The sequence below is a fragment of the Microplitis mediator genome, chromosome 6, assembly GCF_029852145.1.
Source record: "Microplitis mediator isolate UGA2020A chromosome 6, iyMicMedi2.1, whole genome shotgun sequence".
Taxonomy (NCBI): Eukaryota; Metazoa; Arthropoda; class Insecta; order Hymenoptera; family Braconidae; genus Microplitis; species Microplitis mediator.
Genome location: NC_079974.1, coordinates 10,244,514 through 10,269,869, shown reverse-complemented (window position 1 = coordinate 10,269,869; position 25,356 = coordinate 10,244,514). Strand labels below are relative to the sequence as shown.

General features: G+C 31.6%; 1 protein-coding gene across 8 annotated transcripts in view; it reads right to left on the bottom strand.

Annotated features, from left to right (window-relative positions):
• Positions 1-25,356, bottom strand: part of LOC130669641 (afadin) — a 167,445-nt gene that overhangs the window by 107,345 nt on the left and 34,744 nt on the right. For 6 of the 8 annotated variants that reach the window (XM_057472641.1, XM_057472645.1, XM_057472644.1 and 3 more), the window contains exon 6: positions 16,953-17,052. In XM_057472641.1, the coding sequence (XP_057328624.1) occupies positions 16,953-17,052 (100 nt within the window). Of the gene's footprint in view, positions 1-4,211; positions 5,083-16,952; positions 17,053-25,356 lie in introns of those variants that run through there. The other 2 variants (XM_057472646.1, XM_057472647.1) reach the window with 1 other exon arrangement.

The following is a 25,356-nucleotide window of genomic DNA, read 5'->3' as shown; positions in this document are numbered from 1 at the left end:
TCTGAGACTTTTCTTATTTTACTGGCCTAGGTATGTAATATACTATTGGTTTGTTTTGAAAAAACTAGGTACTATGTGTTCGTAGAATAGATTATCTTGCTAAAACAAAGCAAGCATCTGCTCGCCTGCTTGTGCGACATTATATAGATGATATTAAAGAGGAAAAAACTTTCTTAGGGAATAGAGCGAAGCCGCGTTTTACCACTTCTCTAAGTGGCCTGCTGACCAGTACAGAAAACTGCGACCACAGGCGAATTTTTCAAGCCCACTCTGATAACAGTCGTGTATAGTTCCCAAAAAATTTGGAAAATCCAAAAGTGCACGACTCATAATGCTCATTTATTATGAAATAATAAAATAATAATAAAAAAAAATGGCGAGAAGCACGAATAAATTTAAAATATATACAATTTTCATTCATTAAATTTTTTTTTTTTTTTTTTTTTAATTATATTAGTATTTTTTTTATAATTATAAAAGAACCTACTCAAAATATCTCGATTAATAACAAAAAAAAATATATGCAAATAAGACGGCTGAGGCAGCCGTTCGGCACGCGCGTGGCTCGGGTGATCACCGAAGTTAAGTTGTATCGAGCATGATCACAACTTGGCTGGGTGACCGTTTAGCCACGCGTCGGGTTCGAACGAAGGTCTCTGATTGTTAGGCGCGGGATGAAGATCCAGTGGTCGGTAAAATGGGAATTTTATCGATCACTGGAGCTTCACCCAAACCGAAACTGTACTGGCTAGGTTTTTTCTGTGGTTTTCCTAGCCACTGCACCTCCATTGCACAAGGGAGCTTGTAGGGCATCACCGTAATGATGCAGTACAGTATAAGGAAGCAGTTTGCGATTTGAAGACAAAAATGTAAAAAGATACTCCTGTATTCTATAAATTGAAATAAAGAAAAATAAAAAAAAAAATATATGTAAGTAGAAAAAAATAAAAAAAATTGAATTGAAAAAAAAATTCAGGCTTACCAATTAGTAAAAAAAAACAGCTGTACTAGGACGGTAACGCGTAAGCGCCCCTGGTGGAATAAATGTACGTATAATGTATAGATATATCACCATCCATGTTAATTTTACATAGATATATATAGATATAGTTATACTGACTTGTTTTTATTTTATTAATTGTAACTAAACGACGCTGAGTTACCTAGCCATTTACAATTGGGGACCTTCAAATCTATCGAAGAATTTAAAAAAAAAATTTGATTCAATTACTGGATTTTTTCCCAAGTTATCATGCATACGGGGTTCATACTTGACGGACAGGAAATTTTTTTAAACTATTTTGATGTTTTCTCCGTTTTTATTGAACTAAATAAATTTTTGAAAAGTTATGGAACTAATCTCCATCAAATTATCTTTAAAATAGTATGCAAAATATCTTGATACCGTGAACGAACAAGAGTATAATAATTGAAATAGTTGCCGAAGTGAGGCGAAAAAAATTTTTCGATCGTAAAGCACACTCTGATGCTTCGCATCATGAGTCGTGCAATACGTCACGTACTTTACCGATTTGTAATTAAGTCAAGTGAATTTTGATTGGTTTAAAACTGAAGTAGTCGATACAACTTCATTTAATCAGTCAAAAACGGTGGACTTGACTAACTGAAATGTTATTTTCTTAGATATGTCTACATCTACATTTTAAAGAAATTGCCTATCTACTTAGAATTTGGCAATCTTCCATGATCTCTATCATATTATAAACTTCGAATTAGGACATAGTAGAGTAGAAATCATATTCTATGATATGTAACATCTTTACTTATGAATCGCGATTCAACGATCAATTAGTAAATATTTTATATGATATTATTATAATTCAGAACATATTCAATAATTTTTCTGAACATTTTTACGTTCAACTTGCTCCGAAGATACTAGTATAAATATTAAGAATGAGAGAGAGTGAAATAGAAATAGTTGGATGGACGAATAATGTTTATTCATCTATTTCTTTGCGCATCTGCACTGCGAGACCGGGAACGATTTTTTTTCGGAGTAGAAAGATTATCTTTAAAAATATGTTGCATACAAACAATACAGATTTTTTGTAAAAATTCTTAGCTTTTCTATGAAAATTTATAAATACTTGGCATATCTAAGTATTGAATACTATTGACAAATAACCGATAATTTCATTACTGCAGTTATGTATTACGAAATTTATAGTAAGAATGTAAGAAATTTTCGTTAATACTACTTGTTTATTTAAAAAATTAATGTATTTTTACTTTTATTTATATTTCATTGATATAGAATCGCAGCACTCTTCAAAGGTCTGTTTAATTATTTTTCAGTATTTTATTTAGTTATACGGTTTTTGTGATTATTAATTTACCAAAGTATTAAAATTAACTTGAATTATGTACTTAATTGTATGAAAAATGTAAAAATCACTGTCTGCATAGTAAGAATAATATACAATCAGTACTAAATATTTTTCAGTAACTAAATATTACTACAGTTTGTCTCGTGAAAATATCTCTGGATCTACTGACTGGAATAATAAAACATTGTTTTGAACGTAGTTATTTTGTCAATGTAGCAAAAATTCGGAATTTCAATGTCATTCCAAGTTTAAATACAAAATTTAATAATTTTATCTGAAGTTTTCTAGCAAAAATGCACTAAAAATTAAGCCCCTTTTTCCGTGTTATTACATGTCACGAACGAACTTCACAAATTTAATCAAAGTAAATCAACTTAAAACAAGCGATTTTTCTGGTCGTGCCATCGCAAATCGTGTCGACAAGTTTATTTTTGATTTTTTCATTTTGTTGTGAAAATTGAGAATTTTTTACACAAAATATCTAATTTGCACGATGGGAATATTTTTTGTTTAAATACAATTGGATAATTAAATAATTGTGACTGATTTTTTCTAACGGTAAAATAATTTTATCAAGTTGAGTATTTTAAATTTTAACTTTTAAATTTACAGCGGAAAAAAATTCGTTAGCAATTATTGTTCCTAAAAAACATTTTTTTACTTGTTCCTTCATAAAATTATTTCATCAAAATGTATTGACGATCGCTAGAAGCTTAGCTTAAGAATCTACTTTGTTCAATTTATTAGCGATATGAGTAAATGTATGAGAAATACAAAAATATACTTAAACCCATTTAATGAGTTACCGTAACGTAAGACGATATAATGTATTTCATGATGCTTAACCTATCTGTAAAATTGACTTTATCATAGATTGCGTTTGAATTATTCTATTACACTATAAAAAATTCGCGGAGTGAATGCGGATTAAATCCGGAGTGAATGCGGAGTGAATGAATTTTTAATTATTCACTCCCCTCGGAGTGAAATTCACTCCAAAGGGAAGTTCTCGCGGAGTAGATAATTTTATATTAATTTAATCCCTCCGGAGTGAAATTCACTCCGGAGCGGAGTTTTGAAAATATTATTAATAAAATATGCTGATATGCACACACATACATATTTAGGCACACACGCGCACTCGCACACGACCGCACGCACACATTTGCACACACGCACAAATTTGCACACACGCACACATTTGCACACACGCACAAATTTGCACGCACGCACAAATTTGCACACACGCACAAATTTGCACACACGCATGCGGAGTGATTTTTTTTAAAACTCCTGAACTCCGAGTGGCGGAGTCAATCCAGAGTGAATTCGGATTTTATTTCACTCCCAATTCACTCCGGATTTTTTACAGTGTAATGATGATGATAATGACTACCAACTCATCATGTTATAGGATAGGTATGTATAAAAACTGTATGAACATTCAAAATGCTTCCGATAATAAAAGTTGTTTAATCATATAGAGCAAGCATTTTATTTATATATATTTTAACACAAAATAATCCCAACGTGATAATGACATACTTTGTGTGGAAAATTTTCGGCTTTGAGAAAAAATATCGAATTCGAAATTAAAACTTTCCGCAAGACCAAAAAAATCAATTTTTTATTTTAATTGAATTTTTTAGACACGAAATATGTGTAACACTTATTTCATATACAGTGCATCTATTTTCGGCATATATTTCTTTTCACGCAGAGGAATAACAAATATTACAATTAAGGTTGATATAAGATCGAAAAGAATCAAGATTATTTATTTTTTTTCGATTAAAATTGAGGTCCAAATGAACGAGCTCATGATTGAAATCTTCAGTAAAAAAAGAAAAAAGTGCTTACGCCTGATTCCCCAGTCCATCATGTTGGCAGGTTATTTTGATTAAATTATTTAAGAAGTTTTAAGAGCAAAAATAACCACTTGTTCCACTAATCTTTAAATTATGTCATTAAATAATCTGTAGCCTGTTCTTGATTCTCAATGATAATTATCACTCCAATTTCGTACAAATAACATTCATTTATTTGTAATCATTGAATGCATTAAAATAGAAAATTGTTAACTCATCAGTAGATAATCATTCTAGTTATAGTGAATCAGTATTCTAGCCAAAATACTTTAAAATATTTATAGGAGATTACAACCAATTTTTAATTGTTTCAACTTTCTCATGGTTGTTTTGACTTATCACTTTCCACATCAATTCACAAACGTCAAAATACCTATAATTCAGAAGGATTTACAGTAATTTCTTTTGAGTAGACTCATTTTCTTCACTACTAACTATTATTTAAACAGTAATAACAGTTAATCAATAAGATTATATTTCATAATAATTTGAAATCACCGATCATTTAATTAGCACACGTAAACACTACTTTTTGACAAAATATTTAAAAGTTATATCCTATTCAAATTCAATCACTAAATTCATCACTTATCACATTATTACGTTTCAACTGCACCGTTATGAACTTTGATTATTTTTCTTACGTGTGTTTGGATTATATAAGACTATACATACATGTATATATACATGTATGTATATATACATTTAATTTTTAATAAGTATCTTTCGAAGTTGATTTATAAATAATATCAATTTACCTATCACAATAGCAAACTTGAAGACAATTTAAATATATTAACGTTTCACTAATAAATAATCAAGTTAACAATGTTGGTTCGTACAACATACAATATAGATTCGAAAAGCAACTAAACTTTACTGAGCTTTAAGAGGACTGTGCAACTCTCACAACCCCTCTACCTTTTTACTCTACTATCGATCGTTACTATCTGCCATGTCGTTCAATATAAATATTATTCTCTACAGTGTTCTAATTTCCCGTCAAATGAATCTTTTAGAACTTGTTTTATAATTTGACTATCTATTGATCGTCTATAACACTTTGAAACATAAAATTGAATTTAGAAAGAAGGGTCATTTTTATATTTTCCTTATCAGGGGTTATCAGATATTTTCAACTGAGGTTTTTCTTTGAAACAAAATATCTCAACACTAACTACAGACTGCACACCAATGCACTACTGCCTAATCGAGCGAAGTGCGTTTTAATTTTTCGATAATGTTTGTTTGTTTAAGAGAAAAACTCGGCCAAAGTTCCTGATTACTGTATTAGTGCAACAAAGATAATACCGTTCGCCTACTTGGGTGCGAGAGAGAAAAAAGTAAGAACCCCTATTGCTGAAATCTCTACATAATAGCATTAAATTAAGGATAGGGTAATATACCCATCAAAAAAAAAATTAGAAGCGCAAAAAATTTTTTTAATTTCTTGTTCGATTTTTGAAGGGCTGCAACTTTGTAAGACATATAATTACTAATTATATACGGGCCCTTTTAATCGGTAACATATATTCATGATTATAAATTTATTATACATATACGTCATTGTGAAGGGAAAAAAATGATCTCGATTTAGTGGAATAAACCTTAGCTTGTTACTAATTATTAAATAAAATTAATTCTTTCAACAATCATTAGCGCATCCCTCTCCTATTACTTTAGATTATTTTATTAAATATTTCAGGACACGTGTCACGGTTATAGAACGATGGAGCACACACCTAGTATTCATAATTATTTAATCTATTTAATTATTTTTTTAAATGATTAAGTAAAATGGCTTGAAAGTTATTATGATAATTATTTTCTAATGACTAAAATTCTTCCGTAGAAAAAAAAACCTTATATTACAAAACTAAGAATTGCGTTTTTGATGGCTTCTTTTCAGAAACATAAAAAACAACTTGACTTTTCGATGATATGTATCAAGTTATTTTACCCTTCAAAAAAAAAAAAAAAAAAAAAAGTTTGGAAAATCCAGAAGTGTACGCCTCATAACGCTCATTCAAATATATATAAATAACTAATTATTCAAATTCCCTACCGAAGAAATTAGAATTTAATCAATAAATGAAATTAAATATCATTGGATTTGTTATTATTTTTTTTTATTCTTATTATTTTTAGTTACTTGAATTTTAGTGTTCAATCTTTCGCGGTATTGGCGTCCGATGAGAAACATACAGCGCACGCGTGTACATATTTATCAACCTGGCTAACAGCACCCGAACGCGGCCAAATGCCCTGAACGTCGTATACACTGAGAGAAAAGTGCTTAGTAACCTAAACTATTCAGCGACAGATATAAAAATATAGTCTCCCTAACCAATTTTTTTGTTACTGGAACTATATACTAGTGTGAATCAGCACGAAAAAATAGTTACATTAACTAAACTTAAGAAACTATTTTTGCCTCATTATGGTCACTACAAAACGTCAATCTTTTTGAATCAAGGCTCAGTGGTGAACACAATATTACCTTTATCATTGGGTCAATTAACATAATATAGATACAGTAACTATGTTAGCTTAGTGACTGTGTGATAGTTGGTAAAAATAATTTTAGTAGTTGACTCAATTAAGAGTTTAGTTGTCGTCTCATAGAACTGCATTTATTTAGTTTCTTTTACTACTGACAAAAGTATCAACCGTACTATTTCATCTTAGTTGTCTAAACAATCAATTTCCAGTTAATTTAATAATTATAGAATATTTCTGCTGACTAATAATCAACTGTAAAAAAAAATTCAAAGGAGAATATAGTTATGGATACCATTAATATTTAGTTTCCCTGGCTATAAATTCCGATCCTAATGCCAAAAGTGCGTATTGCAAAATATACGCCGTATTTGTTCTGCTGAGCCAAAAAAGTGAAAAAAATTTTTTTTTTATACCAAAAGGGCGTGTAAAAATTTTTTGTTGTCAATCAATTCGGAATTATTCATTAAAATGAAAATCAATCAAGATAATATATATCTTTTCTCCCAATAAATTTTCCTTTTAGCTTAAACAACTTTTCTTTTTTTTTTTTTTTTTTTTGATTGAAGCATACAAAAATTCTCACATTAAAAAAATAGTAGTTATTCTGAGAAAATTTATTTTCTTCAAACTAAAAAATGCAATTGTTACTAAAAACTAACATATCTTGCTACAAAAAATATCTCCTATATTGAGAAATTAAAACTCTTTAAAATAGTAAAAATTTTTCGATTTAAGCGTGAGAATATGTTGACTTGAAAAAAAATTTTTCGATTCGAGATAAAAATTCAAGATAAATTTTTACTTGTTACAAAAGTTTTGATTTCTTAATATTAGATATTTTTTGAAGCAAGATGTATTAGTTTTTTGTAGCAATCTGCACTTTTTTGTTTAAAGAAAATAAAATTTCTCTCAATGAGTACTATTATTTAACGCAAGAACTTTTCATGCTCCAACCAAAATAGAATAGTTGCTTAAACTAAGGGATAAATTTCTTGGGAGAAAAGATATATATGGAGGAGAGGGAAGTCACCAGAGCAAAGCAACAGCAGTGGGAGTAGTTCGGTGCTCGCCACTAGATTGCGCCCACCTTTCGTAGTGTCCCTGGTAAGAAACTTATTTCAGAAGTATTATATTTCAAGCTTGAGAACAATTCTGGCATTAGTACTTCTCTGTTATTTGACAGAGTGACTAGTATCATTTTCGATTGTAATATAGTATGTACTAAATTACGTTATGACATTAATGTTTAACATTAATGTTTCCTAAAATAATTTTTGTAATAATGAAAAAACATCAAGTACATCCCTCACAGATTTGAATCACCGTGAAAGTGTAAACACCGTGGATCCACCGTGGTTACACGGTGGGTTTGTTCCATTTCACCACCGGGTATACATAGTGTATCCACTGTGATTACGCGGTGTATCCACCGTGATTCCACGGTGGCTTGACCACTGTGTATACACGGTGTTTCCACTATGATTACGCGGGGCATCCACCGTGATTCCACGGTGGCTTTGTGCTATTTCACCACCGTGGTTCCACGGTGTATCCACCACGTAATCACAGTGGTCAAGCCACCGTGGAATCACGGTGGATACACCGCGTAATCACAGTGGTAAAATGGAACAAACCCACCGTGTTTCCACCGTGATTCAAATCTGCGAGGGATTTAATGTAATAGAAAATAATTTTCTGTATTTATCACATAAATGTTGGCTATTAAAGAAAAAAGAATTCAGTAACAATGAAACAAAATTCGCACTACCGATCGCTAAATAATTTTGTTTCTTGCAATACTAAATTATGGCAATGGTAACTATGAATGTTTAGTTACAATAAGTCAAATTAGTACATTCGCAGAAAGTTCGATTTTCTAGTGTGTACATCTAGACTCAAATACTTATTGCTACTATTATAAATGATCTGGAGAACTGAGTGTACATTATTAACATCACAATAACCTTAATGTATATTAGACTAAGAATAAATTGCTTACTACAGTATAAATTATAGTTATGTTAACTTTAAACTGATAGTAATAAAAACTTTCCCTAAACTAGTTATGTTCATTATTACTATCTTAGTATATGTAACTAAAAATAGTAAGAACGACTATGTAGTCGTAGAGCACTTTACTGTGGCGTATTAGTTACTGAAACTGACTTCAATAGCTGAGTCGTCTGTGAACTACGATTCCTTAGTTCAAAAAATCGATTTTTTCTCTCAGTGTAATCATAGAAATATACCCATATTGAAAAAAAAATGGATATAGGTATACAAAAGACCAGTGTTTTTCAACATTTTTCATCATAATTATAATTAAACGACACTGAATTAAACAGTCCTTTCAAATAGCAAACAAATCGGTGTCGTTCTGAAGGTAATAAAAAAGGAATGGTTCTGATACGTTAAGTTTTTCGAGTGTAATCGTGGCACATCTACACGAGGCAGTTTGAGTCCAGAAAAATACTTGACTTTGACATGTTAAGAGCAATGCACTATCTCAAACGATTCGCGTTATTAGGCGTACAAAAGAGAAATCCTACCAAAAAAAGGTTTTTTGTAAAAAAAAAATCACGTTAAATACATATTCAACACTTTTTACGAAAGAAAGAAGCTAACTCTACAAAAAATAACTAAAATCTTAAGAAGTACCAAGTTGTTTTCCATACTTTCTGGAAAAAGTTCCCATAACATAAGTATGGGAACAATCCCCATCATTATGGTAACAGTTCCCATATCGCATGTAATAGAATTATGGTAATGATCACCATACTCACAGGAATAGTTCCCATAAGCAAATAGAAACAAATCCTATAACCACATTGTAACGGTTCTTAAGTGCAAATGGGGATAAACCCTCTATATTATGGTAACTATTCCCATAATATTATGGTAATCGTTCCCATAATACTATAGTAAATGTTAACATGTATTATGGTAATGATTACTATGTATTATGGTAATAGTTACCATACATTATGATAATAATTACTATAATATTACGGTAATGGTTACTATTATATTTAGAAATTAAAATCATTAATCATTAATCTAATGTTTGCAGATTAATTTGGTGTATGGTATACGGAAAGAATCTTTTGATAAAATTTAATCTGTAATTTCGAGTAATCCTGGGCCGTTGCAAAAAATTGGTATTTTTTGTTTTAAATTTAATATTTTTTGTTTAAATATTAACGTTGCTAGACTATGTTTTACTCTACTACTGAGTAATTTTTTAAAAGTCTTATATTTAATCGATTATTGTGAATATCTCATCTTAATCTATTTATTTTTACTTAATGCGATTAATTTTTACTCCCCAATATACCATTTTTTTAAACCCATTAACTTTTTGAAGAAAAACTGCCTATAACTCGAATAAATTTTCTTACCTATGGAAGTAATTTTTACTCTAAACTGCAGAGTAATATTTCAGTAGTCTTCGTTGATCTTCGGTTAACATCGGCTTTAATTAAATGTCTTTTATTTTGCTCGCGACAACTTACATGTTACGCACACATACGTAGGGTTAGAAAAAAGACGATCTCTGTATCTCTCTATAACTTAATATTTATTTTAAAAAATTTGTATCTTTTCTTTTTCAACACGATAAAGTATTTTTTTTTTTCTTTTTCAAAATATTTATTTTAAGTCATATGCTAAGGCAATTAGATGGTTTTTAGATTTTTGATGGAAATTTCAGACTATTAATTGTAATTTTTGACATAGAATTTTTTAATTTCGCGAAAATTATTTTTTTGCGTTGAACTATGATTTTTCTCCCTATGCACTTAAAAAAAAAATGTTGCTCCGAAATGACGCACCCTAATATATATATATATATATATATATATATATATATATATATGTAATAGAACCAAGTTTTAAGGACACGATTACGCCTAGAATTCATATCGGATCCTAATGAAATTTTTTACACTTATTCTATGGGCTATTATCACGGTTAAGTTCGGAGATGGGCTAAATCGTTCGATTAATTTAGAAGTTATGACTGTTTGAAATTTGCACGATTTTTCGAAAAAATCAGTTTTTATCCACTTTCAAGTTCATATAATTTTAATACTAATACTCAGACAATTTCCGTAAAAAGTATCTAAAAGCTTGTCTAATAAGCTTTAATTTATGACCTTATACTTTATGTTTTGACCATTTCTTCCAATAATTTGATGGCCTTGAATATTTTAATGGAATCAAAAAATGTTAAAAATATGGTTTTCATTCCACATAACTTGAGCATTTCCCATTAAAATCAAATTTTGTCAGTTTTATTTTATTGTGAACAAAATAACCTGTAAATTTCACGGCTATTTTATATTTTAAAAGTATTTCTTTTGTTATTTTTGATGTTTCAAACGTACCTGTATGCCTTATAATTATAACTTTCTCGTCATCGTGATAGCCCCCTGTTCAAAAAATCTCATAGAATCCATTAGATTCTCATATATTCCTATAGAAATTTTATAAGAATGAATGAGTTCTATGAGAAGTGCTATAATTAAGTATAAGGCCTTATACATACAGTTATAAGAATCTATCGGATTTTTCAAGCAGGGTCGTTAGAAATCTTATTAGATCCTAATGAAATTTTCTACACATATTCCATGGGCAACTTTTTGATTAGCTTCGAAGATGAGCTAAATCGGTCGATTAGTTCAAAAGTTATGGATGTTTGAAATTTTTACGCTTTTTCGAAAAAATCAGTTTTTATTCACTGTTAAAGTTGAATAACTTCGAATTCAAAACTTTTAGACGATTTCTGTAGAAAGGTTCGTTTAATAAGTTGAAATTTTTAACTTTAAACGTTATGTGCTGACTCCTTTTTCCAATAATTGGATAGCCCTGAATGTTCGGACAGAATCAAGAAAATTTCAAAATATGGTTTTTATTCCTGATAACTTATGCATTTCTCAGTATAATCCAATTCTATCAGTTATATATTATTGTGATCTTTTAATTATTAAGGTTCGTATAACTCTGAAACTAAATATTTTAGATAATTTGTACCTAATGTATTTTAAGGATGAATTGATAGGCTTTAACTGTGTACCTTAAACTTGACATTATTACTGTTTTATAATACTTTTAAAACATTGAAAATTTTCTTTAATATAGAAACGCGCATCTTTCATGGTTTCAAGTCTTAATAACTTATGCACTACATATTAAAATCTATTTCCGTTAAATTTTCCTGTCGATAATAAAATAATCTTCTAATTCGTTTGCACTGAAACATAACTTTTTGTTCATAGTAATACTGTTAGGTTATAGTCATCATCAAAAAATTAAACAAACAATGTAGGCTATGAATAAAGCAATACTTCATTTGCGTAAAGGTTATACTGGTATATTATCTATACAAGTTTTGTTAAATTAACTATCTGAAGTTCTTCGAGAAAGTAAGTCGTTGTCCTTTTTTACACTCACTCTTATAAAACGAGTCTAATTTTATACCATGACTACTAGGGTGGGTAAAAAAAATCAACTATTTTTTTTTTTACAAGTCACAGGGAAAAATGGGTTGCTAGATACCTTAAAAAAATTCTCACCAAATATGAGCTCTTAATTTCAATAGGAAGATGGCCCTCATCGCAGTTTTTTATTTTTTTCTTAGTCAAATAGAAAAAAATTCATACCTCATCATTAATTGATTGTACAGAAAAATGTTCTGAAAGAATTTCGTAGGAAATTTAATGCTCTACAAAAAAGGTATCTTATGTTTTTTCCCGTAAGCCTCACCATTTGAATGATATTGAAGATTTAAGTTTGATTATTTTAAGACAAATATCATTTTTGTTTATGAATTTTATAACTCGACAATAAATGACTATTATCAAATGCGCAATATTAATTTTTGTAGGAAATTAACTGCTCTATAAGAATGGTGTCTTATGTTTTGGCGATTAAATTAAGCCTTCAAAAGATATTCATCATCAAACATTCATGTGTACTGATTTGCAGAGTTTTTGATTAGATATTCGAAAAATATCAATTTAATTTATGAATTTCATACAAATTTCATTTTTTTTTTATTAATATTTTTATTATTTGACTTTTATTTTCAAAATTTTTTCCCAACAATTCTGAACATTTTATTTTTAATTATTAAAAATCATGATTATGTTATTTTTTTTCGATAACGTCTTCAAAACGGCTTTAAAAATTTTTCCACTATAGCTGGATATTGTCCTAGGGAAAATTTCTTCTCTAGAGAATTTTTGTTTTGTATTTTATTTCTTATTGTAAGTTGTTAAAGAGCATCGAAAAAATTACCCTACTTACAACAAAAATTGTTTGAAAATTAATAACTTAGCTGAAAATTGAAATAAAAAATTTTTTCATAACTAATTGGACATTTTTTTTAATGATGAATAAATTTCCTAAACGAGCCGTGAATTGATTTTTTCGAAAAAAATTTTCCCGGCCCCGTAGACCTAAAAAACAAAACCAAAAAATTTAGAAAAATTTTGTCTTGACCTATTTCTTATGATTCCGAAAAAACCGTGGCTCAGAAAATTATTTTGCTGGAAGATCTTTAAACTAGAGATTTCAAGCTTCAATTTGCTTTTTTTATTTTTTCGATACGATCATTTTTCACGAAAATACAGCCTTCCAAAAATCACTAAAAAATTTATAAAATTTTCTTGTTCCTTTAATTTTTTGGATAAGTGTAGAATAAATTTTAGTGTAAAGTTTATGCAAATCTTTTAATGCAATTTTATTATAAGTAAATAATTTAACGCGTGGAGAAATTAAAGAATAACCATAGATGAATTGCAGTAGTGTCCACTTACAGTGGAGTTGTTGCGCTGCAACGATCATCATACGATCCTCCTGTAGTAGAACTTCTGATTAAAAAACAGCTGTGAACATGCACCAGCCAACAAGTACTCACAGCACTTAATCAAATACAATTTTGATAACGTACACGATATTAAAATGAACTTGACACTGGAAACTTATTACTAGATGTCGACTAGACATCGTTAGGCCAGCTCGTGTTAGTAATGTAATTATTGGTTATCATTAGTATTTAACACTTAAAAATACGAAATATTTATAAATTTTCGCGTCTTGTTTCCTCTGCGTACTCTTTTAACTCAATATAGTCGTACAAAGCGAATGTAATACGCAATTTATTATTGTGACGGGGCAGCTAGAGGTTCGATTGCTCGAATCGGTCGCGCCATTTTAGGGAACCCCTAAGTTCACTCACTATCCTTATTGACGCATATATTTTTATTCCTGGTTCACTGGCACTCCAAAAGACACAACAGTCTTGTCACTGGATCATTTCAGTATTTTGCTAGCCACATTCAAGATGTTCTGCATTTTATTTGAGGAATCGATGTAAGGCTGCATATAATTGAATTACAAGTTTGCGAAACACGGGATTATCTATATTTAGAATTATCTTTTCTTTTCAAAAATTCTATACGACTATTTTTTATGAACAAAAAATGATTTTTTCGCCGCGACCGCGTAATCAAACGGCTCTAGAATAAAAACTATACATCGGATCAGATCGTCGCAACTCTCATTTTGAAAAGGGAAAAATCATAGAAACTGCATACAAAATTTCAAATCAAAATATTAAAAACTTTTTAAGTAATAAATGATTAAAATCAAAATCGTGAATTTGTAATCAATTGACCATATCTATAACAAATATTAATATTTTCTAGGGCTCACAACTATCTAATAGTGAATTACAGAAATGATACAGTATTGTTACCATAAGTATACGTATTGTTGTGGTAACGATCTACCAGTAGTTATACTTTAGATCGTTCGAGGAGCTATATTTTTTTCCGTGTAATGCTGCGGCGGTGCGTTTGCGCTCGCCAATAGATTTAAGCCCACGCAACTTATTTTAATACATTAATTTACACTCAAAAACTATAACTAATTACATAATAACAATCATTTGATTTTACTCATTAAAGACTATTAAAATTAGAGTTCAAGTAATTACTCAAATTGAAAGACTAATTAAGTAATCATCCATATACACGCAACGTGACTTATGATCACATCGCAATTTTACTCAAGTTTATTGTAAATTAAAATCGTACACTCAAAACACCCAAAAACTCAGTGTAATAACCAACGTGTACTATCTGTAATAATTAAATAAAATCATTGTATATTTTTAAAACTTAACGTCTTTTAACTTTCCTTAATCCCGGCAATCACTCTCCAAACTACTGATCGATTTTATTATTAATAGTAATTTTATATATGAGGCATTCCACGCCAAATCGGACGGTTTCAAAAATTGATTTTTCCGATTTTCTTAAATTTTTGGTATTTCTTAGTACCCCTCAAAAGAGGCTTCCTGGTAAATTTTGAGATTTTTTTGATCAATGGTTCAAAAAGTATCAAATTTTCAAAAAAACCGCTCTTTTTATGGTTTTTTGATCGTAACTTTCGTAATAATGGTCGAAATTAAATGGATTTTTTCCGAAATTTTCGTTTTTAGATGACCTTTACAGCAAAAAATACAAAACAAATAGACGAAATGTTTTTAATCGAGATTTTTTAATTTTAAGTTTTCAATCGTGTTTTTCAAAAAAGATGTATCCTTCGATTTTCTTGAAAATTTTCTATCTCAAACTTCTATCCATTCTGCAACTTTTAAGCCCAGTCCGATAGTGGGCCTTCCATTATTACTATTTTTTTTTCGATTTTTGAAAATTGAAAAAATTTTTTTTTCGCTATAAATTATTATCAGTACCGATTTTTGAAACTGTACACTTGTTTTTCTTGCATATTATAAATTGATTTCGATATTGTTTTGTTCTGAGTAGGGGTTTAAAAGCCGTAAGTAAAAGTTAATACTATTTATAAGCAGTTATAATAAATGTTATTATTTATTAAGAAGCAACTATTTCGAAGCAAAAGAAACATTCGATTTGCCATACAATACAGCTAAGACCATCACAGGAGCTCAAAAATTCCATATAATTATTCGAAAAAGCGATGGAGCTACATTAACTACCGAGTACTCTAGTTCATAAAACAATCGTTAATGTAAAATTTTCGAAAGAACGGAAATAATTAAAAACGTTTGTAAAAGAGTTTCGTCGCTTTTTCGAATAATTATATGGAATTTCCAAGCTCCTGTTTATGGTCTTAGCTGTATTGTATAGCAAATCTAATGTTTCTTTTGCTTCGAAATAGTTGCTTCTTAATAAATAGAAACATTTATTATAACTGCTTATAAATAGTAATAACTTTTACTTACGGCTTTTAAATCCCTAATCAGAACAAAACAATATCGAAATCAATTTATAACATGCAAGAAAAACAAGTGTACAGTGTCAAAAATCGGTACTGATAATAATTTATAGCAAAAAAAAAATTTTTTCAATTTTCAAAAATCGAAAAAAAAATAGTAATAATGGAAGGCCCACTATCGGACCGGGCTGAAAAGTTGCAGAATGGATAGAAGTTTGAGATAGAAAATTTTCAAGAAAATCGAAGGATACATCTTTTTTGAAAAACACGATTGAAAACTTAAAATTAAAAAATCTCGATTAAAAACGTTTCGTCTATTTGTTTTGTATTTTTTGCTGTAAAGGTCATCTAAAAACGAAAATTTCGGAAAAAATCCATTTAATTTCGACTATTATTACGAAAGTTACGATCAAAAAACCATAAAAAGAGCGGTTTTTTTGAAAATTTGATACTTTTTAAACCATTGATCAAAAAAATCTCAAAATTTACCAGGAAGCCTCTTTTGAGGGGTACTAAAAAATACAAAAAATTTAAGAAAATCGGAAAAATAAATTTTTGAAACCGTCCGATTTGGCGTGGAATGCCCCATATGCATGTGATATTTAGGCTAAAAAACTGAAATACTGGCACTACGATTTTTCAAACATCCATTTATCCTGAATTTTGAATTTCGATAGCTAACACGGCCGAAGTATTAATTCTACAAAAAAAAAATTCGAATAAAAAATTTCTAGACCACTCAATCCTCCGTAAATAGAAAAATGAGTTTTTCTATGCTAAAATTAAATTCGTGGCGATAAAATATTAATATTTTATATTAATGTGTAACTATATAACATAAGATTTTTTATTGTGTATTAGAAAACTGAAACTTTTTTATTAAATCAAAAGATTTCAATTTGTTGGTAGGAAGATTGGCTTATATTGAATAATATGAAAGAAAAAAAAACGTATTTATTTAACTCACCGCGAGCTGATGAATAATTCATAATAATAGCCAATGGGCACTCATCATCATCCAAAATATATTCTTGATACGTATTGCCATTAATTTTTTCACTAGTTACCTATAAAAATCATAGAAAATATGAAGTACTTAATCAAAATTTTAGAGATTATTGCATTATTTCTTCCGATGCATAAGTGTTTCTAGTAACCATTAATTTTTAAGTTTTTATCTTAAAAATTTACTTTAGTCTTTAATTTTCGATTATTAGTTCAAGCTATTTTTAAAAGGCATTAAGCATATTTTTAATGCTGAAAAATTCGGGTGTGGTGCATCCCTACAGATAATTTCTCTACTTTATAAAATCTCACAAAGTTTTTCCCTACACTACTCAACTTTACAGGTAAATTTTTACATCGCAACAATTCTACAGAAGATCATTTTCACATCGTTCCATCTCTACATAAGAACATCTCTCATATTAAAGTTTTCTACAGAGATCATCCCTACAGCGAGCATTTTTACATGGCGCTAAGTTCAAACAGAAGAATTTTTGTTTGGACATTTTATTAATCAAGTAGGTTAATTATATAAAAGAAAGAATAAATGAAAGGGAAATTAAATTATTTAAATATTACAAAAGTAATGAATCATCCCGACACAAATTTTAAAAATCCCGGAGTTGCTGCTTTTACACTGGTGGTCTTATGTTATCGTTTCGTATCAATTTCGAGAAATTTTTTCTGTATTAACTTGGTTTTCAATTTGGTTTATATTTATATATCAACAGGTGCCGCATCTTCACTTATTTCAAATTATTTTTTAACAGTGCCACGGTTATCTTTTTCGTCAATTAATATTTTATTAGGAATAAAAATATAAAGAGAACAAAAAATATTAATATTCATAAAATAATAAATTGATCCGAACAGATAGCACAAGATCACCAGTTTAAAAACAGCGACTCCTGGATTTTCTAAATTTGTGTCAGAATAATTTATTACTTTTGTAATATTTAAATAATATAATTTCACTTTAATTCATTTTTTCTTTTATATAGCTAACCTGCGTGAATAATAAAATGTCTAAACAAAAATTCGTCTGTGTGAACTTATTGCCATGTAAAAATGATCGCTGTAGAGATGATTTCTGTAGAGGTTTTTAATATGAGAGATGTTCTCATGTAGAGATGGAACAATGTGAAAATAATCTTCTGTAGAGTTGTTGCGATGTAAAAATTTATCTGTAGAGTTAAGTCGTGCAGGGAAAAACTTTGTGAGATTCTATAATGTAGAGAAATTCTCAGTAGGGATGCACCACACCCAAAAATTCCGATCACTATTTATAATTTATGTTTAAGGTGACCTATTTTTAAAAAAATATATTATTATTTTTGCACATCTTATTGAAAATTTCATTAAGAATAAGATAGTATTCAAAGCTTATTTCAACACTTGAGAATTATGTCATTGTATAATTATGGTTGACCTATACAATTTGGTGAATTTGTTATAAGTAACAAGGGTAAAGAACTCTTCGTATTTCAGATTTTTCATAGGAATACCGTCACTACAATCCAAAGCAAATTTTGAAATTTAAAAAGTTTTTTTTTTTTTTTTTTTTTTTTTTAATACTCGATTCAATTGGAAAAAAAATTAAATACATTTCATAATCAATTACATGATTATATCAAAAAATGAGCTAACTCAGTCGATCAGTTTAAAAATTGTAGATGATGAAAATTTCTTCATTCTTAATGAAAAAATTATCTTTAGCTATTTTATCTTGAAATAACTTTTAGACCAAACTTCATACCCTATTTCTGTAAAAAGAATCTTGATCCTTATATTATAAGCTTTCAATTTTGCGACTCATCTTATCATTTCAACTATTTTACACTTCCGGCTAAGAAAGTTCAAAAAAAAAAAACAAGTGGTTATTGATTTTGGTGTGACTTCGGAAAACAGAGTTTTAGACAGATCCTAAAAAAATATTCTGGCTATTTTCATAATGTAGACTGAGTGTATGTTTGTGTGTATATAAACATTCTATAAAGTTTGAACGAACAAGCGGATTTAGATCTTTGATGCGGCATTTAAAACGGCTTATCAATTTCTAGATTCTGTGAGAAACTCAGTTTAATCGGTACAGTACGCTACGAGTTATTCTAAATACTACATTTTTGAAAAAGTGTTATTTTCCGAAAACTGTTAATACTTTCTGGATTGATTCTAAAATCTAATCAGCTCTAAACTTCAAAAAACTGCATTGAATGCCGCCTTGATCATCAAAATTGGATAATTTGTTCAAGAGATATCGTGAATGATAAAAATTCAAAACATACTTTTTTCTAATAAAATCCAAACCATCGGACCGACAGATTTCAAATTTTTCTTCAGTATTAGAGGCTGAAGAACTGCGCGGAATGTCGCATCAAACATCAAAATCGGTTGATTAGTTCAAAAGATACCCACGACGAAAAATTCTGAAAATAACAGGTATCTTTAAAATTTTCGGTCAACGTTTTGGTCAATAAACAAACTATCTTATCTAATCTCTCTCTCTCTCTCTCTCTCTCTCTCTCTCTCTCTCTCTCTCTCTCTCTCTCTCTCTCTCTCTCTCTCTCTCTCTCTCTCTCTCTCAAAACGCACTCGAGCGACTGAGGATATGGAATTAGATCCACCTCTCAAAAGAGGTCCAGGCCGGAAGCCGACTCTACTGACTGTCATGGCAAGTCTTGGTGATATTTCTGAGACTCTGAAATCTCACAGTGGCACGTTAAAGGAGCTTCCTAGCATGAATGACAAGCTGGAAAAATATGGTTCTGATATTGCTGAACTGAAACAAGTCACCACCAACCAGCAGTCAGATAAATTAACAAAGAGTGAGACCTTACGTGATATCGTCTCACGTCTTCAAAAATCGGAGTCCAGAAGCAATGCATCTGCTGCATTCGCACCCGGCCCCGGCTTAAGTATACTACTGGCGGCTACAAATGCTAATACAACTGGTCTCCGTAGGGCTTTGAACCTAAATTTGACGTGCACTGAGCTGGTCTTCTCTAGATTTCCTCAAGCTTTTTAAGCATGTGGCCACCTACAACTAATTTATCCAGTACTGACTGAACTGCAAGTCAAATACGATGCCAATGATTTTAATGATACGAGGATCCTTGGTAAAAACGCAACAGCTACTTCTACTCAACAGCAACCTACTTTAACTAGGCTAACTTTAGCTGTTAAATGCAACAGCACTGAATTAATTACCAAAATAATTAATGCCAAGAAGAAGTTCGGTATTCTCAAGTGGTCTAAGGTAACTGCAAATCCTGCTAATTCCTCCCAACTACCAAATATCCAGCCTGGCGCAGACTTTACGGTCTATGTAAATGAATTACTATCTGGTAAAGTCTGGAAGCTACTCAATGAGACCAAGAAAGTTCTTAAACCATCTGGATATAAGTATGCGTGGACCAAACACTGTTCCATCTTCGCCAGAAGAGATTACATATCATTTGTGAATCTGATATTATCTTAAGAGGATATCACTAGGATCAAGACTCTTCCTACTCCTGCTTCTCAATAACAGTCTGCATCTTGAATAGTTCTTACACAATCATGTAACTCCAGTATTAAAAACATTGTATGCGAAAAGTTCAATAATTCTGTTAATAAAAATGAGTCATACGATGATCTGCGTGCTTGTTGTCTCAATGCTAATTCCCTACGAGCGCATAAGGATATCTTAAGACAGTTCTTGGACTCCAATCCTCTGCAACATATCATCGCAATCATGAAGACCTGGTTGAGCCCCAGTATTCCTGATTCAGTAGTCCAACTTCAAGGCTATAATATAACATCTTAAGAAACGATCGCAACATTCATGGAGGTGGCAATGCTATATATTATTATGAATCTATACACCTAACCGTCACTTTTAAGTCTTAAATCGTCTAGTCCATACCACCTGGATCACCGGAATTTCTAACATGCAAGCTGAGTGCCAAAGGCTCATAGCCTGTCGTCATTGCAGTTGTATACCGCCCCCCGCATTCCCCGTTAACTATTCCAGTAGACCTAGCATCAACCATCAGTGCTGCCATGGATGGCTTTAGTCACAAGCTAGTACTAGGCGATTTCAACTCTGATCAGCTTAAACCTAGCGCTGATGCGGAATATAGTAGAACCGTTATGAGCAACAACAATTTTAAATTAGTCGATCATGGTGTTATGCATACTTCTCAAATTGCTGAAACGTGACTTGACCTTTGCATGGTGGACAAGATGGACACTATTGCTGCATGGGGTAAATCTGATCACCCCATGGGAGCTGGACACTTTTTGATCTATGTTTCTCTGAAACTGTTTAAGGTATCACCTCAAGGTCAACAAATTGACTCAAGAAAATTGGACAACTTAATGGATCCAACTGCTATTAGTTTTTTAATTGACAAAGATTGACGAATGGTCATAGCGCCGGATTACACCGTACATAAAGAGGTAGACCACTTCAATAGCATTATTACGCAGCATCTTGATGATGTGGCACCGGCTAGTGTCATCACAGTCGACTCAGTGAGACATACTCGATGGATCTCTAGTGACCTCTGTGACTCGGAACATCACGTACGTGTCTTATACCGCCACTACCAACATAATAAGAAAGTACATGAGCTACTAGCCTACCGTGCAGCCAGGGATGCTCATCGTGCTCGGCTTCATGCTGTCAGTGCTTATGAATTGAATCTGGTATTTGCGTCTGTCTCCAAGTCGACCGATAACCATATCGACCTTGTTTCAAGTTTTGCCAACAAACTTGCCGATCAGCCTGAATTCATACTTGTTGAAACAACTACCGAGACAGTTAGGTGCGCTTCGTCGTTCAGTTTTGATGCTAATGGTGTCTCCAGGAAAGTTATCATTCATACTTTACTTGCTATTGCTACGCTCATCACTGAGCTGTTTAACAAATTCATCAACAGTGGTATTATTCCCGAGGCCTGAAAGCGAGCAATTATCGTGCCTATTGATAAAGTGCTTTCACCGGCTAGTGCTTCAGACTATCGCTCTATAGCTCTACTTCCGGTACTCGGTAAAGATCTTGAAAAGATGGTTTTTAAGCAAATTAATAAATACGTTCAGGATCCTAACCTCTTTGATCCTTTATAGTGTGGTTTCAGGACGGTACACAAACAGCTCTGCTTAAATTAATGAACGACGGCAGATTCAACTCTGATAAAAGAATGGTCACATTACTCATACTGTTTGACTCTTCGAAATCGTTTGACACTGTGAATCATAGTCTGCTGGTGCGAAAACTAGTTATAGTAGGCTTCTCTAAACATACTACGTGTTGGATTACGTCTCACTTAGCAGGCAGGTCACAGGTGGTCAAAGATCTGGATGGAAACTTATCCGACTGGTGTCTTACCAAAATGGTGTACCTCAAGGTTCAATCTTGGGTCCCCTTTTTCTCTTTGTTCATTAATGGCATTGGAACCTGCATTAGGCAGTGTAAAAGACTTCTCTATGCTGATGATCTTCAGATCTACGCAGCCTGCTATCCTTATAAACTGGAAGACCGTATTGAGCTTGTCAATCAGGATGCAGCTCGTATTAGTGTGTGGGCTGCAGCAAACTCATTAAAACTTAACATTAGTAAAACGAAGCTATCATTCTTGGCTCAAAGACTTTTGTCAATATGATTGACATTTCTAAGCTCAAGCTTTGTTGTGATGGACTGCATATTCTTTTCGTAGACTCTGTACGCAACCTTGGGGTATACATACATTGACTCAAAGCTAACCTTTAAGGAACATGTGGACCACATAACCCCGAAATTTAACTCAACGTTCCACCAGCTCTATAACCTAAAGACTATACCAATGCCAATATGAAAAAAAAATCTCGTTAATGCTCTCATTTTACCACATACCAACTACTGTTCTGCAGCATTGAATGACATTGGTACAGTTCTTGATACAATTCTGCAGCGACTGGTAAACAAGGGCGTGCGCTACATCTTGGGGTTGCCTTGGGACTCACCAATCTCTCAAGCTAAAACTGAGCTAGGCTGGCTAACAACTTCCAAAGCTAGAGCGCGTGTACTGATCATGGTAATCCGAAAGGCTCTCATTGAACGAGCACCATCTTACTCGAAAGGTAGCAAGTGGAGGAAACCCTTTACATAGGGTTTGGGGTATGGGGAGAAGTTGCATCCCACCATACATCCTACGTAGCCATGTTAACCAGCGCTGGGAGTCTGGTACCACGGGGGGCCACTTTCCAAGCCCACTGTGGCCAGAGTCTTTTTATTTCCTGAGATGGTAGTAGTGTTTGGTTCAAAAGCGGTAGAACTCGTGGTGGCTGTGATTAGATACCACGCGCAATGAGGATTTTGATTATACCTCCGGTTAATGTCCACCTTAGTCGTCACTTCATTATATTTTTTGACTAAGAATGTCGTCTGGGTGGAAGATGAGGATGTTACGCACCGCGTGTATGCTCAAAAGGGCGAGGAAACGGCCTCCAGTCGGTGGAGGTGAACTTAGGTCCCGTTACATTAATTAATGGTGGCTACTCCATACCTGTGGAACGATCTCCCAGAGAGTATTGGAAGCATTTAATATTCTACGACCTTCAAGCAAGAATTACATAAGTGGCTACTTCATAACTGATACCTACTTTTGTGCAGGACTATTCGAGATGACTGTCTTATCTTACTGCGATATTAAATCTAATTAAATCTACTTACAATTGCTGCATATTTTTTCATAGCTTTATATATACTTCACTTTGTGTCACTACTATGTTATTCAAAGTTTTGTTCGGCTTTACGAACAATAAACAAATTTATCTAACCTAATCTGATTTCTCTTGGTGTTCCACAGACTCCATCTTGGGTCCCCTACAATTCTCGCTTTTTATCAAAGACATTGGGCTGAGCATCAAGTTCTGTGAACGACTACTCTACGCAGATGAATTTCAAATCTATTTAGCGTGCTTATCGCATGAACTTGCTGACTACATGCAGATGATCAACGATGATATTGCGCGTATATATGCTTGGGCTGTAGTTAACTGTCTGTAGCTCAACCCAAGTAAGACTAAGGCTATCATCTTGGGGTCAGCACCGTATGTCAATATGCTCAATCAGTCCGAAATCGTACTTGGCTGTGATGTAGTTAAAATTCCACTGATCTCTTCGAGCCGAGTATTTTCGTTCTCGCCTGCAGGGTTAGTCCTTTGGTGGATTGCTTTTGTTTACTCAGAAGCCGTTGCAGATAGAAGAGTAAAACTTTCAGGTTCTTGGTGTAAAAATGGTAAATCCATACTTTTAAAGTTTGATTGAGATATTATCCAAAAAATAATACTATCCCACAATAGTTTTTCAATCTTAATCTTGAATGCAATCACTTACATAAATCGAGATTAAATATGAGAATAAAAAAATTAAATATATTTCATCTCGCTCAGACAGTATTTGACACAAATGAAAAAAAAAATTGGAAGCTGGTTAACCCTGCGGACCAGCCCCCAAACTACCTATGTTTCCGAGCTCAGGAAAAGATCCATTATGTAGTAAGCTTTGCAAATTCGAGACATCGAAAGTAATTAGGAAACGAGCATTTTTTAGTTTTTTTGTTCACATTTGTCCTTGATAAAATCGATGTATCCAGACATAAATCTATAGAAGTTATGAAGATTGTGAGTTGAATAAGTTTTGAATCAAATTAGAGCATTAACATATGAGATTTCAAAGAAAATATAAAAATCGGTGATTTTTAAATTATTTTGCTGACAATATTACTTAAACTAACCAACCGATTACAATAAATTATCTAGTCATCGAAAGAGACTTCAAAGACAAAAAATCGGTATAATTTTCGATACAATCAGTAAATTAGAACATAAGTTATTCGGAAACTATAAGTTAAATTGTTATTTTGCACAACTCAATTGCAAAGCAATGTGGTCTGCTAACGCTTACTCGGTCCCAGCTGATTCACTCACGTAAAAATCATGTTTAAGCTCATTCAAATATGCTTAACTTGAACGAAATTCGTACCATTTGAAAGATATTAATAAATAAACCGTACACGATTTTAAATCATTTTAAACGTGATGATTAAAAAAAAAGTACAAAAAAAAATCTTTCATGCCCGTCAGTAGGTACGGATGTTGGTAAGCAGAATAACTTGAAAAATACACAACCGATTGATCTATTTTATTTTTCATTGCACTCGAATTTTTAAATAGAAAAATCTTTTTGAAAATCATGATCCAAATGTTATTGGTTTTATTACGATTAATAAAAACTTAAAACTGGCAATGCATGAAAAAATTTAGCTGCTGTTCTGTTTTATCGTTATTTTTGATTTATTTCATTTTCTTGTTTAAATATTTTTTTACGTGAAGGAGCGCCA